The sequence below is a fragment of the Manis javanica genome, chromosome 1, assembly GCF_040802235.1.
Source record: "Manis javanica isolate MJ-LG chromosome 1, MJ_LKY, whole genome shotgun sequence".
NCBI lineage: Eukaryota > Metazoa > Chordata > Mammalia > Pholidota > Manidae > Manis > Manis javanica.
The window spans coordinates 120515059-120531384 of NC_133156.1; the positions used below are offsets into that span (position 1 = coordinate 120515059).

Below are 16326 nucleotides of genomic sequence, written 5' to 3' on the forward strand. Positions count from 1 at the left end.
ATGCCTGTGTGTGCCCAGGAGAGCCGCTGCAGGAGCTAACAGAATCTAATTAAAGCCCTTCCTGGTGCTCGCCACTCTAGCTGTGCTGGGCTGGCCTCTGTGAATTCCAGCTGGGGCCACTGGCAGTTCAGGCAGAAGTGAGCAGTGGTCTCTTCAGCCACAGCCCCGAGAATGTCCCCAGCACCCACAGTGTCCACAGAGGCTGAGTGATGGTGCAGAGAAAAACTCCCATGGTCCCTGCAAGTGACCAATTTCTATGGGCTGAGATGCTTCCTCAGAGAAGGGCTGGTCGCACGGATAGGAGGGGCCTCTGGGTTACTTTACATATACGTGGAAACATAAGTTTACAAATTTACACTGGAACTGTTTTTAAGAGGTGGGATTGGGTGGGGGGAAGCTAAAGGTCACTGCACTTGTTTACTTTCTGGAAACAGTGTTTCAGCAGGATGACCTGGTATGCAAGATGGATTGTGAGTGACATGGTGGGAAAGAGGGAAACAATCCTATGTGGAGGTAAACCAGGGTGGACAGAGTATCAGCAGAGGAAAGGGAGAGAAAGGGAAGAATCAAAGAAGCACAGAGGGAGAAGAGAGCCAGTTCACTCTTCAGGATGAAGGTGGGGGAAGGCACGTGCAGAACCCCAAGGCCCACAGCCCGGAAGACTGAAACAGTGGTGACAGCAAGAAAATGGGTGTGTCTGTGACCAACTGGTTGGGGGGAAGCAGAGAGATTGGCTTTTGCTCAGTTTAAGCATAAGGTGACTGTGGAAACATCTACTGCTGAGCTCCGTGGGCAGAAAGGGGTCCCCACAGCTCAGCAGGAGGGGTAGCAGCAATGTGTGGGGAACCCTGACACCAAGAATGGACTGGTTCCGAGAGGACAGGCTAACAGAGCCCCAGGAACTCCCAGGGAGCCGGGGGAGGCTGGGGAGCCAGCAGAGAAGACAAGGGGAGAACAGGCCGAGGGCCCAGACAGGGCAGGCTCACAAAGTTCCCGGAGGAACAAGAGCAGAGAGGATCAGAGCTGACACAGTCAACAGGTCCAGGAGGCAAAGCTGTTGGTTTTGTTAAGAGATGACCACGCACAGCCTCAGGACGGCAGTTTTGCTGTGCAGGGGGGATGGCAGAAGCCCCATCACAGGAGGTGCAGAGAGGGGCCCTGCAAGAGTTGCTGGAGCCAGTCTTGAAAGAGAAGAGAGAGGTTCCTAGGGTTCCCAGACCAGAAGGACAGCAGGGTTGTGCAAAGCATGGCACTGGCATAAGTCAGAGAAAATCTCAGCAAGTGTGAATAAGCAGGGTTCAATGGGAAAAACAGTCATCTTTCTTTTCCTGAACCTCTAACTAGAATCGAGTGTGTCCTTTAGTTATTAACACAGGCAGCAAGCCTCTAGCTTTAGCAGTTCTTGTGACTTGTGACCATCAGACCTGAGTTATTGTTGTATCACCTGCCGCAGTTGCAGATGTCTTGAAACATCATCTATGAGCATTACTACTTTGAAATCAAATATCATTTATGCTCATTACTACTTTGAAGGTATGGTAGTTACTGCATCCATCATTAAATAATCCTGTACTTTAGTGCTTTATAAAGAAGCACATATATTATTATATCAAAACTTCAAAATATTGTATAACTTTATTTCAATGTAATTGCTTCCTATCATGTATATTATTCTCTGCATTGATGAACATCATTTTGAGAAGAGATCCACAGGCTTCACCAGGCTACCAAAGAGGTTCATGCACACACTGATGTGGCAAATCCAGGCAATATGCCTTCAGAGGCCAGGCTCTTAAATACCACATGAGACTGATGCACTTCTGATTCTTAAGTTCTGAGTCATCACAGGTATCCAATGATGCATTTTTTCAGACATTATCCCACACAGTAGGTACTTTTATGATTGTTCTAGTCATCACTGTTTATTGCATGCTTTGACTATGTGATCACATGGGGAGAAAATCACATAGGGAGTAACATATGAATAGTATTCCCTTCCTTTTAAGTAAACTTCATCTTTTGTAGTTTTAACAATGGTATCACCTTTAAGAGTAAGCCAAGTGGAAAAGAGCAATAAGAAGCCAATTGGGGACCCTCTGATATGGTAGATGTGGTTAAGGGGCAGGTACTGGAAATAGAATAGCTGAGATCAGATAGATTCAGGCTCAACTATTTACTAGCTGTGAGACCTTGGGCAAGTTACTTAACTATACTGTACCACCAGTTTTCATCTGTAAACACTAAGGCTAATCATAGCACCTACATCATAGGAATCTTGGGAAGATGAAAGTAGTTGAGAATAGTGATATAGTAAGTGCTCAACTAATATTAATTACAAAATAAATCATCCTGGAGACATGAGGACTGAATTCCAGCTCACATCCAGGAATGGAGAGAAGAATGGATTGGCATGCAGTAAAGCAAATGTAGCAAAATGTTAATGGCAGAATCTGAGAAGGGGCACATAGTGTTAACTGGGCATTCTTTCAAAGTAACATCTTAGAAATGGAGGGAAAAGAGACCCAAGAAAGGGACTTGCCATTTCTTATCATTTCTTGCCAAGGACAATGTGAGGATGTGATGCTTACAGTTATGGCACCATATTGGGATTATGAGTAAAAAACAAGAGAATCACAGAGAAACCAACCCAGAGTTCTGGTATCATTGAGTCACTGTTATGAACTAAAATTCAAAGGTCCAAACTTCATAGATGGAAGCCCTAACTCTCAATGTGACTGTGTTTGGAGATAGGGCCTTTGAAGAGGTAATTCAGGTTAAATGAAGTGTGAGTGTAGACCCCAATCCAATCTGACTGGTGTTCTAGGAAGAGAGAGAGACACCAGGGATGTAAGCATAAACAGAGGCCGTGAGGACACAGTCAGAAGATAGTCATCTGCAAGCAAGTCAAGGAGAGAGGTCTCAGGAGGAACTAAACCTGCTAGCACCTTGATCTTGGATTTCTGGCCTCCAGAACTGTGAGAAAATAAGGTTATTTAAACCATCCAGTCTGTGGTATTTTGTTACGACAGCCCTAACAGACTAAAACACTCACTGAATTAGCCAACCTTACAGTTATCTATCTACTGCCTTGAGGATGGAATAAATGTCCTTATTGCTTTGAAAACAATCCTAGTCTTTTCAACAAATAGTGCTGGAAAAACTGGACATCAACATGCAAAAAATTGAATCTAGACAGAGACCTTATACTCTGTACAAAAATCAACACAAAATGGATCACAGATCTCAGTGTAAAATGCAAAACTATAAACCTCCTGTAAGATAACAGATGGAACCTAGATGACCTTGGGTATGGAAATGACTTTTTAGATACAACACCAAAGGCACAATCCATAAAAGAAATAACTGATAAGCCAATATTCATTAAAATCAAACATTTCTAATCTGTGAAGGACAGTGTCAAGACAATGAAAAGACAAGCCACAGCCTGGAAAAAATATTTGCAAAAGATACATCTAATACAGAACTATTACAAAAAATATACAAAAAACTCCTAAAGCTCAACAATAAAAAACAAACAACCCAATTAAAAAATGGGCTGAAGACCTTAACAGATGCCTCACCAGAGAAGATATGCAGATGGCAAATAAGCATGTGAGAAGATGCTGCACATCATATGCCATCAGAGAAGTGCAAATTATAATGAGATACCACTGTACATCTATCAGCATGGCCCAAATCCAGGACTCTGATGACACTGAATGCCAGCAAAAATGTGGGGCAATAGGAATGCTCGTCCATTCCTGGTGAGAACACAAAATGGTACAGCCATTCTGGAAGACAATGTGGTGGTTTCTTACAAAACTAAAGATACTTCTATCATAGATCCAACAATCACACTCTTTGGTATTTACACAAAGGAGTTGGAAACTTGTGTTCACCCAGAAAACTGGCACAGGGGTGTTTAGAGCACCTTTATTCTTAATTTCCCAGACTTGGAAGCAACCAAGATGTCCTTCAGTAGGTTGATGGATAAATAAACTGTTACCTCCAGACAATGGAATATTATTCAGTGCTAAACAGAAATGAACAATCAAGCAATGAAAAGACATGAAGGAACCTTAAATGCATATTACTAAGTGAAAGTAACAAATCTGAAAAGACTACATAATGAATAATTCCAACTGTATGACTTTCTGGAAAAGGCAAAACTATAAAACAGATCAGTGGCTTCCAGAAGCTGGGAGTCAGGGGAGGAGAGGGATGAATAGGGAGGGCACAGAGGTTTCTTCGGGCAGTGAAAATACTCTGTATGGTACCATAATGATGAATATATGTTACTATACATTTGTCTAACCCATAGAATGAACAATGCCATGAGCGAACCACAATGTAAATTTTGGACTTTGATTGATTATGATGTGTCAATATAGACTCATCAATTGTAATAAATGCACCATTCTGATGAGTGGATGGTGACAACAGAGGAGGTGATACATGTGTGGGGACAGAGGATATATGGGAAAGCTCTCTGTACCTTCCCCTCAATTTTGTTGTAAACTTTAAACTGCTCAAAAAATAATTTCAATAAGAAAGAAAGAAAGGAAAAATGGAAAAGAAAACAACTCCTAGCTCTGTTATTTTGGATAAGTTATTTAACTTTTAAAAGCCTCAGTTTCTTCATGTATAAAATAGGTGTGGAAACAATTTTTACCTCCTCAAGGTAATGTGGGGACCACATGAGAGGGCACATGAGACAGTCTTGGACACAGTGGTCAAGACAAGCATTTGACAATTTCTCTCAGAAGCAGACAGCTCTTTGTACATTATGGTGTTGGCTTCATTCGGCCAGGTAGGGAAGAGTTAAAGAGCTGGCCTGCCAGTTGCTTTATTTGATGAGACCGTGGTGGCCCTTGTACGAAGAGGGCCAAGATGGCAGCAGGACATAGCCAAGAACGTGGTGCCCATCTTGTTGCCCATGCCTGGAGGTCAGGCTCAGGGTTGTCATGTCTGCAGAGTGCCAGTCCCACCCCGTGGGCCCATCTCCCTCCTGAAGTTCTGCATTCACCGGCTGCCTAGGGTTTCAGTGAAGCCACTCGCCTCCTTGGCCCACACCAGGAAGGCAGCCACACAAAAGCACCCCAGCCCAGAGGGCAACCACTTACCCACATCGGCCCCTCTGAGCGCTTTCCCCAGGGGCCAGGGCCTCATGTCCACTCTCTTCCCGTTAACAGTGAGCGATTGCACACAGCCTTGAAAGCCTCGGTTTGTTCCTGTTGCTCTGACCAGCCAGTAAGCACTGGGGGCCCCACCAAGATAGAGAGGCGTCCGGAAGGTGATTTTACTGTACTGGCCCTTTAAGAAAGATAAACACTGTGATTCACAGCACAAAGTCCAAAGCCAAAACACAACAGATTTTAATGAGGGACATGGTTAAGATGTAGTTTATATCCCCAGTGCCTTCTTCTGTGTTTACCTTTAAGACACTGCCCTACTGGAAAATGAAACCCAAAGTTGCCATGGGAAACTCAACGAGGGCTGTGTTTTGAGAGGGATGGTTTTGGAATGCCTAGAAGGTATATCAGAGCCAAGAACAACCCTACAGAGCCAAAGCAGTGTACCATGCTGGACATCCAAAAAAAACTTTCCCTTTCCAGTCTTGACACCAATTTGCTGTGTACTTTGGATGGGTCATAGGGCTATTCTGTGCCTCAAAAGGTGATGCTACTAATTTTGCGTATATGTGGGCTAACATTTCTCCTTTCACTCCCCTGGCCACCTTCATACGACATCCTGCAAGAAACATTGTGGGTGGGTGGCGAGGGAGGGAGGACTGACAAATAGACTGTGCTGCAAAACATTTTGAAATTTGCTCATGGACATGACTTTTTTAAAAATATTGCTACAGTTAGGTAGGGACATTTCCAGTCTAACAGAAAACCACAGTCTGGCTTGCAGGTTTTGAGGTTATAAAATAGAGCTGAATATTAGGTGGGGCAAAATTAAGGTGCCCATGGACATTTTTTTTTTATTACAGGAATAACCCATTCATTTGGATTAAAGGGTTTAGAAGGGGGTTGGGAAAAGGCATTTATAAATGTTCAGAATATAAGCCACTGGAATGTAATCTTTATCCTTTATACTTTTGTTATCAACAAGCAGTACATACCTAAACATTGCATTATCTTTTTTAATGAATAAAGAATGATTTGTCAATAGTATATTGAATATAGACTAGATAGCTTTATGTACTTAGTGGATTTTAAGGCTTAATTGCTGGCCAGCCCCCAGACATCCTGCTTTTCTTAGATGAATTGAGCACCCTGTTGGCTTATGTCAATTCACTTCTTCTGGATTCCACCTTCACCCTTCCGGGTCTTCCCCTGATCCAAGACCAAAGCAGGGGCCTGACAGCTCAATCCTTTTCTCCTTTTCTGGAGAATCAAGTGCATCATGGTGGCAGATGGTGGTGGTGGGGGGGTTCCTTTGAGGGTCTCTTCACAACATCCCAGGCAATAGTCTTTGAGCCTGGCCTTTTCCTTCCTCGGATGGGGCCTGCCTTCCCATCTCTGGAGCCTCCTTTGCCTGCCTATGCAGAGAACTGAATGTCCCCAGAGTTTGCAAACCCCAGTGCCACCCTTGACAGTTTTTGATGGGTGCTGAAAGGTGACAGTCCAGTTCCCCTGTTTTGGGTTGGGATCGCTCTGAGGTATAACTTACACTCCCCGCTCCCCTGCAGGATCAGGCTGAAGCCAGACCCTGAAGAACTCTGCATGAGATCTCAATTTGATGACTTCTACCCATTCCCTGTCCATCTTCTTCAGATTTCCTATGGCAACACATTCTTAATGTGTGATTTGCACAGGACTCTTCATCTCAGGTCTGTTTCTGGTGAACTCTGATTTAAGACACACTCACTATCTCCCAAAACAGTTTCTTAAACATTCCACATCTGTTGTCCTATTTATACAACTTGCTTAGCAAGTCCTGGTAGCAGAGAGAAAATATCACCCTGAGTATCCATAAAATTATGTGTTTCCTACAGTTAGTTCTTACATTCATTAAAATCATAGACTCTTAGGATTGGGGAAAAATATGAAAACTCATATAATATAAGCTCTTATAGACTGCTGGATTCCTTGTACATCCCTACATAAAGGTTTTGATAAGTTGGTTTTTAAACACCCCTAAAGATGGGAAGCCATCTCCTGAGATACTGTTACACTTCTGTATACCTTCGTGTGATTAAGTGGAGGTAAAATTGTCTTGCTGAGACTCTCTGAATTCAGCTTCAGCCTTGAGGGTTTGCAGAGTAAGTCCTTCTTCCCCAAGACCCTCCCTTTAACTCTATGATGAAAAGCCACCAGCCACACCTTCATCTTCTCTTCTCTAAACCAAGCAATACTCTCTCAATCAGTCGTTCCAGAAATTTCATCTTCTTGTTTCACTGACTGCCCTGTGACCATGCACAGTCTGTCTGGGGTCCCCTGAGAGTGTACATACAGATCTGAATGTAGTTCTTTCAGATGATCAGAGTCACCCGTAGAGCACCAGAAGCTATGTACATAGTTAGCAGAATTGAATAGGATTTTTATCTCCATTTTTCTAGATGCTATGCCCATATTAATGTGGCCCATCATTTCTTTAGCATGGTGTTACCATGTGGCTCTGTTTATTAAGCTTTATTGAATTTCCTTGGTTTAGACCATGAGCCACTTTCACATGTATTGCTTCTATTACAGCTTCTCCATCCTATTTTCTTGTTACTATTGCAAAGCTTTTTTATTCCTATCAAACTTAATTTTAATCTTATTTAGGCCTATTGTTCTGGCATTTATGTGCTTCAGTAGTTAATTTCTTCTGTCTTTTCATTTCTTAGAAATAAATGCATATATGTATAAGCTATCTCCCCTGGGTTCACAATCACTATACTTAGATTCTTATCACTTTGTAATCCATTGGAGTAGAAATTAATGGAGATCAGCAAGACATGGCCCTTTGTATAACATGTCCAGCCAGCAAAGAACAGTGTGAGCCCAGGCAGAGAAGAAGCTATACACATATACACAAAGGCTTTCTTGCTACATTTTCCCTCAGAGAATAAGGACATCTGCCTGATTATAATTACAGGCTCAGTTCCTTGGCAGGTTGCTAATCCAAACTGTTTATTCTAAACACAGCCCTAAAATTGCCCAGAGCATGACAAATATGTGAATACCTAGGTGATTTGCTGAGTGGCCCAACAATTAAATTGTTTTGCCACTTCCTATAATCATGGGCCTCAAAAAAGGTAGATGAATGGATTATTCTTGTATAGTGAACCAAGTGAACCTTTTGGGACTATTTTCTAAAGCCACAAGATTGCAACACCCCTGCCTTAAAAGCAAGCTTCATGTTTGGCACTAATAATGGCTTCTCTTCTTCCAACACAGGCCACCTTCTCCTCCTGGCTTTGATGTTCTTAGGGAAAAACAACATGTCCCTGCACATCCACAAGGATGATGCTCCCAAATTCAGTTCTTCTTAGTAGATGTGGAATGGGTGCATGACCTGAAAGCCCATCTAGAGTGAGATCCAGCAGGAGCCCAACAGAGCTCAGCTGCATGGGTGCAGCATGATAAACGGCCCATCCAGAGCTTGCATCCTGCCCAGTCTATCTCAGCTCTCTGCAGTGGGACCCTCTCCGGGTGCTACCATGGGTGTTAGGTGGGTGGGAGAGAGTGAGACTCAAACTCACCTGGGATTGAGGCTCAAACTCACCTGGGACTGGCCTGTCACTGGGGTGCCATTGTTCAGTCGCAGCAACCCATTTAGCCCATCTCGGTAGAGTATAACTGTGTGCCAGGCCCCTAGTTTGATTTTAGTCTCACTTATGAGGATGGCCACCCCAGTTCCACAATTAAACCTGTGAGGGAAGAAAAGGAAAGACGATTCTTTGATCAACCAGCTCATCATGTTTTCAGATTCCATGGACATCACTCCGGGGTGATGGCTCCTTTGAGTCAGTCTGTTCACAGTTACATTTACAAATATCAAGAGTTGTTTAAAACTATGCAAGGAAGAACTAGACCCCTTCTCTCTGGGGCGATTGTGGTCTAGCTCTTTTTAATCTGCCCATAGAATCTTTAAATGTGAGCCTTCTGTAACCTGATTTTCTATGCAGCTAAGAAAACGATGAGCAACTAAGATCCGCCCTCTCCTTTTCAGAGATTACCAGGTGCTTAAAGTGCATTCAAGGTGCCGTAAATTAGAACTTGAATCATTCTACTTCCAGGGATTACTCTGGGGAATTTCCCCAACTCTCAAATGACAGACTCAGAGGTACTACTAAAATGTAATAAAAACCAAGTCTTAACACTCATTTTGGCAAGCTGGCTGGCACTGCCGTCTGTGTTCAGCTGTGCCCAAGTGCAGGTGCAGCCTCCATGGGTGGTCCATATTAGGGGTGAGGTGTGGGAAGAAGGGGCACAGTCTCAGCTGTTTACATGATCCTTGTTTATCCCCAGCCTCCCTAGAGCCCAGAGTACCCACTGGTCACTATGCCCAACATCTAGAACTTTGACCCATTCCCTTCGATTTCCAAACACCAGCCATGCCTCTTCTGGATGGGTCCTAAGGCGGCCAGTGGGGAAGGAAACATGGCCGGCCTTGTCCTCTCAGGACTTGCACTAGCTGCAGCCCACTTCCCGTGCCCTCCCTGTACCTCGTGATCCTCAGTGGAGTGGAATGGGGCTGAGTGGCCGTGCAGGACAGGCTTACCTAGACGGTGGCTATCAGAATCACTCAGGAGAGCGGTGGAGTTGGGGAACTACTACCAGCCAATGACCGCCAGTGCTACTGGAAGCCTAGCAGGTCCTACAAGTGTTAATGCCCCACCGATTAGGACCACTTCCCATATCCTGGGGACTAACATCCAACTCCCACAGCTCAAAGCATTTAGCAAAGGATGGGGGTCGTTTTCTACCCCAAGTGGGATGCTCGAGACTCTTCTCCAGCTTCACCAGAAGTAATTTTTGTGCTGAAATAATCAAAAGACAATAATGGCTGATGCTTATTGAGTGTTTGCTATGAGTCAGCCACTGTCCTAAGCACTTCTTTGTACTAACTCATTTAATCCTCATAATAACCCTGGCATTTAAACAGGCTTGGAGAGGTTAAATCATTTGCTGAAGGTCAGGCAGCAGGGGAATGGTGCCACGAGGATCTAGGCAGTACACTGCAGAGAAGGTCAAGGCTGATCCCCACTGGTTGTTCTCAAATTGGTGCCATGTACACCTCCATGGGGGTGGTTAAAGCACTTGGGCCACCACAAAACTCTGCCCCCAGACAAACTAACAGCGGCTTCCAAAGTTGTTGGGAGATAAATGACCAGGACAGGAGAGACAGGCCAACCCGAGGGAAGATGAGGATGGGGTATGAGCCTCTGGGGACCTTTAGGAGGCTATACACTCCTCTCTGCTTTCCATGGCTGTCAGTCACATTTCCCTAGGGGACAAGGAGAACCCCAGCCTTCTTCCCACCATGCCCACCAGAGCTCTAGGAGAGAAGGGATTCTATCACTTTAGCTCATGGCTGCCTTCCCAGGACCTATAGCAGTGCCTACTGTATGTGGCTGCCCAAAACACTTCCTGTGGAATGAATGAATGGTTACAAGGTTCCAAAACTCAAGTTTCAAAGTTACCCTGCAAGGATTTAGTAAACTCATCCATGCTCACCTTACACAAACTGCTCCTTTATTTGCAGGAATCCATCCTGTATATATTTTATCCATACTATAAAAATGTAAATATAATGTAGGGTATTATTTAAAAATCCATGGGGTTTTGCCAGGAGTTACCTGAATTGGAGGGAGCGTCGGATGATCGCCAGGGACATGAAATCACCCCTCCCGTGTTCACTCTCCCCGCAGTAAAGCAGTAAGCCATCCTCCGCCTCTGCCTGTGATTATAAAACAGAAGCCTCATGAGCAAAGAGCACCTCCTGCTCCATAAAGCGCCACCTGGAAGCGCTCATGAATATGAAACCTTAGCATTCCCCTCTGTGGCCTATTTACAGAGGGGCAAGCACATGGGCTCCAACTCATTCCCAGATACCTAGTCCCAGCTCATTTCTGATAAATGGCAGCAATAGAAACAGGTGTGAGGAATGGCAGTGAGGCAAGAGGAGGTGGCCCCATGTCTGAGCTGCTCTTTACCTGGCTTTGTGGCCCCACCAGCAGAGCCTCCGGAAAACCACGTGTGCACAGACTATAGTCACAGAGAGGCTGTGCTCATGTTCACCAAATTCTGTTCTCACCAAAGAGCTTTCTATTTTTTCCCTTATTTGTTTTAATTCCCCTCCCTCTGGGGGAAGCATGCAAATTTGCTTCTTTCCTTCTGACAAGAGAACAGGAGAGGAAAAAACACCACAGCTGATGGATTCTGTTTTTCTCCCATATTGGCTGTGCTACACAGGGATGGGCCATCCTTTGGACACTCAACATTGTGACCATGCTCTCAAAGGGGACTTGCTTCCAGATCTCCAAACCTTTTATGTCATCTGAGATATCCAAAAGAATCCCTTTAAGCAGAAGTCACTGGCTGATTTCTGATCTGCAGTTGGTTCAGATTAGATCTGCTGAGCCCTCATACTATGCCAGGGTTGTGTGTAGCAGGCTTTCTTTTTGTTCAGCTACAGCCCGAGCAATGAAGGCAGATATTTGGGTTCCCTCTAAAAGGGATTTTGAAATGGAGGATGCATTATGCATTCTGGAATCCTGGCCTGGGCGCAGTCACTGCTCTCATCATGGCTGGGACCCAAGTGTTCTCACTGGGAGCCTTCAGGCCAGCCACATCCATAGTTCAGTAATGTTCAAAACCCACTGGGTGCTCCTGGTGCCCGTGAACATGTGAATATGCCCATCATTCTTGCTGCCTTGTGAACAGATGAAACGACAGGCTGAGTGTCCACTTACCTTTGGTATTTACCTCCCTGCTTCCTCTCCCTGCTCCTCCTCCCTCTGGATGTAGCACATTGCTGTGTTAAGATTCCAATAGGCACTCATCAAACAACTAATCCTTCTTACCCTAAATTCAAGAGTAATTTGAAATGCCTGGTAGGAGTTCTTCAGAGGTTCAAAGGTTACAAAGGAGTGGCCAAAGAACTGAGGATACTGTATAACGAGATCTGAAAGAAAAAGACAGCACAGAAGAATGCTGTTTCCTCACTTCTTCTTCAAAAACAAAATCAATATACACCATTGCCTGGGTGTCATTAAGTGAAAGTCTCTGGTAATATGTTAAACCTAGCTTCCTATCTTCATTTTTCTACTTTTTACACCTATAGTTGTTACTCTTGGGGACTTTGATCTTAGGGTGAAACTGGATCTTTGGAGTTTGTTACTTGGTACCATAAAAATAAACCAATGGTTTTAAGACCTCTGACCCCTGCTTTTCAGTTGTACATTTGTGTAATATAAATCAGCTCAATTATTATCTTTCTCAACCTTCATGCACATTTCGGCTGCATTTTTTCAGTAGAGATGTGATAAAAGGTAAGCCCACCTCCCCAGGGTACCATCAGGATGATTTATTAATTGCTCCAAAAGTACTGCATGTTGGGCACGCATAGAAATAGGGCTGCTGAGCAACTAGAAGCAATGGAAGTTGCTTTATGTTAACACGTGGACAAAGGGGCTTATCTGAGGAGAAGGGCTAGGAAGAACCATGAGTGGGCCATGAAGCTGCCCTTTGGCTCCCAGTGGGGCTACCCACCGGCATGCTCCTCCCCCACCAAGGACCTACCTTCTGTGCAGCTCTCACCCCCCTTGCCCAGGCTGCAGCGGCATCGTGAGCCCCCCCAGGTGTAATCATTGACACAAAAGCTGTCAGCAGAACAGAGCGTGTCATCACAAGGCATGTCAAAGAGCTTCGGCATCACAGTCACACTCTTCTCCCCTTTCCTCCCCACTGGAGTGGGCTGAGGGGCCACCGCAGTTACAGGGAGGGATGCCGGGGTTGGGGGGGCAAGACTAGAAACAGTCTCTGGGTTCGACCTAGGCACCACCTCGGATTCTACCAGAAATTTCTTCTTCCCTCCTTTGATAGCAGGAAGTGGTTTGACCTAAAGCCGGAGAAGGCAAAGGGTTCAGGATTAATGCAGAGCACACTAACTAGATCACCTTATTTATTTTTGATGCCCAATACTTGGAAATTTAATCACTTTTGATATTTCCCCAAACCCTGGGATATAGACGGGGCAGATAGTGTTGACCCCGGTTTGTGCATAAAAAAATTCAGGCTCAAGGATTGTAAGTACCTTGCCTGTAATACTTATAAAATCAGTGGTAAGGCTGATATTATATGATTTTTTATTGTTGCAATATTCTAGAGATGCATTACTTTGTCAAGGAATTAATTGTTCATTTCCTTATGATCCCTGACTTTATGAAGTTTGGAACTCCAAATATGTTTTTGCCAGATTGTAAAGTCAGTGGGCAGGGGCTGACTATAGAATATTGTGTAGTTGGTGCTTAGGTACTGTTAATTTGTGATCACCTGGAGCCTAACAGTTGGAGGAAATAAATAAGCACTAAAAGTAAATGAGCCAATTTAAGTAAGTTTTAAGTTGAGTATTCACAGCCCATTGGCTAAACTGCTTTGTTCAGCCATCAAACAAAAACACCCAGGGTGTAAGGGCACGGATGTTTGTTACCTCCTCAAAGGAAATATCCAAATCGAAGTCATCGTCAAATCCATCATCATCCTCACCAACTCCAGTGCCGGTTATATAATGGGGTCCATAGTGGCCACTCCCTGCGTCCTCAGGGCCTTACAGAGAAAAGCAGCATGCAGCTGTCAGCATATGCTTTCCTCCCTTCCCTGCCCCAATGCAGCCACATGCAGAGCTGTGCCTAACAGATCGGGATGCCCTGGAAACACATGAGGAATTCAACACAGAAGAAGAAACATGGCCAACCAAACAATGAAATGTTTCATTTCAGAAGTAATCAAGGAAATGCCAACCAGAACTAGAAAGAGCTGCCACTGTATGCTGATAAGACCAGCAAAAATGTAAAAGGTAGGCAATAAAAAAATATTACCAAGTATTGGATCAATGGATACTCTTACACACTGATACTTTTCACAACCACTTTACAAAACACTCAGAAATATTTAATAAAGTAAAAAAATGCTCAAATCTTTTGACCTGGCAATCTCACCCACAACTTAAAAATTCTGGAGAAACTCTTCTACCTGTGTGCCAGGAGATGTTCAGAACACATTCATAGCATCAGGTTTGTAGTAATAAAAACATCTTAAATTTGCTATTTATAATAGCAGGTAACACACAAGTATCTATCAAGAGAGAATGGGTAAATGAATTGTAGTATACCTAAGAATGGAATACTATATTACAGGGGAAATAAATGAATGAGCATTTAATGCATCAACATAGCTTGATCTCACATTATTTCGTGCAAAAAATGCAAGTTGCAAAAGAACACATCTAGTTTGATACCATTTACAGAAAAGCCAACAGCAAGCAAACTTAATACATTATTTAGGGATACATATATATGTAGTTTAAACTCTTAAGTAAAGTAAGATGATGACAAAAATATCTGGGGAGATTAGAAGAGAGATGTGAATGAGGTGTGATCTTAGAGGCCTTCAAGAGTACAGTAATTTTACAATATTCTCTCTCTTCAGGTAGGTGCTGGGTACATGTCAGTGCTCATATTACTTTTATATGTTCTGTATATACTTTTGATATATGAAAAGTTTCATTAAAAATTCTTTAAAAAAAGAAAGAGACATTACACTAGTGAAAACACAATGGGATTGTTCAGAACTGGAATGTGCAAAACTGGACGATGCACTCCTAGGAGATAATACAGGGCATTGTTCAGGGTCAGATTAGCATTTTCATTCAGTTGTCATCGACAAAATTACTGATCTGCAACAGTCCTGACTTCCACTCAGGAAGCATACAACCCCAGGATGCAGGAGTCTTTAAAAGTGCTGCTCTGTAGCGCCCTCATTTACTCCAAGTGGGCTTGGACAGGCATAGGTACCAGCTGCCTTCTCTAAACAGGGCACCCCAGGCACCAGCCATTACAGCAGTAACAATTTGGGCAACAGAAAGTGACTTTTGTAGGTTGCTGAAGCCCATTAGTTATCAGATGCCCAGTGTTTGAATGACTGGCTAAAAAGATATAAGGAAAAATGACATTAAAAACCTAGACTGAATTTAAAGACATTGCACTTTCAGAATAAGCTAAGCCAAACACCTTTCTCACCAAAGCAAACTCACCTCCTCTAAGCAAAACAGCAAGCAGATTGAAAACAGAGCTGAAGGACATGATGGAAAGGGAGCGTGGGAAGCCTTCTCAATGGGCATGCTGCTGCCCAGACGTCTCCTGGACCAGGAAGAGAGAAGGATGGTGGCAGGTGGTCCGGAGACAGCAGAGAAGGAGCTGTTCTCAGGTGTTCAGGCACATCTCAGTGGAAGTGCGATGACACGGGCGAGTGGGTGTTCTCACCACCTTCATATCAAGTGCACACAGTTTTATTTAAAATAGCCCACATGTCAGCTGAAAACTGAAGCCTGGAGATGCCAGGTTTCTGGCTCATAAGCCACCTGCATCCAGGCAGCACAGCTGTGTGCCAGATGTCTCCACACAAAACGTCAGGAAGCCTTTGAAGACAAGACAGCTTCCGCCTCCCTTGTCTCTCTGTATCTCTGTATCTTTCTGCCACTCTCCTTGACTCTTTCTCTTGGTGTCTTTCTTCTCTGTCCCTTTCTTGTTCTCCATTTCTACGTCTCTCACATATCCCAAATTGTTGGATTTCAGAGGAAAAGAATCCATTTGGTAATAAAAGACTTATACAGCACATGCATAGAGAGCTGGGTTTTCTCTGCAGCGTCGGTCTCTCTGCCTCCAGGGTGCTCTAGCCTTCACACATTCTTGTACTATTTTCATCAAGGTCAGGCTACTCTTCATTTCATCTGTAATACCCTATCTGGGAATAAAACCTTTACCCCATTGCCTACAAGGTAAATCTAGGCTCTTTAGTCAAGAATCCAAGGATCTCGATGATAACAATGCCTCTTTTTCCTCCTTTCCCCCATCACCGTTATTTACTGAAACCTCCTGCCTCTCCCCTGTTAACAGGTACTGTGGTGTGCTTAACAGAATATATTCGTAAACTTTACCATAATCCTGCAGGGTAAGTATGATTATCTTCATTTTGTAGTTAAGTAAATTGAAGTTCAAGGAGGTTAAGTGATTTAACTAAGATCCAAGACTTTGTAACTGGCCAAGTCTAACCCACAACCAGGTCTGTCAAGTTGCTGCTCTCCCAATTAGCTGCCTGTTAGAGAAGA

At 43.8% G+C, this 16326-nt stretch overlaps 1 protein-coding gene across 2 annotated transcripts in view; it reads right to left on the reverse strand.

Annotated features, from left to right (window-relative positions):
- EGFLAM (EGF like, fibronectin type III and laminin G domains) overlaps nt 1-16326 on the reverse strand; it is a 164306-nt gene that overhangs the window by 34933 nt on the left and 113047 nt on the right. Inside the window, exons 8-13 of one of the 2 annotated variants that reach the window (XM_017671577.3) lie at nt 13651-13766; nt 12741-13059; nt 12023-12123; nt 10796-10896; nt 8719-8863; nt 5124-5313 (exon numbers count right to left, since the gene is read on the reverse strand). In XM_017671577.3, coding sequence (XP_017527066.3) covers nt 5124-5313; nt 8719-8863; nt 10796-10896; nt 12023-12123; nt 12741-13059; nt 13651-13766 — 972 coding nt within the window. Of the gene's footprint in view, nt 1-5123; nt 5314-8718; nt 8864-10795; nt 10897-11911; nt 11931-12022; nt 12124-12740; nt 13060-13650; nt 13767-16326 lie in introns of those variants that run through there. The other variant, XM_073236950.1, reaches the window with a different exon arrangement.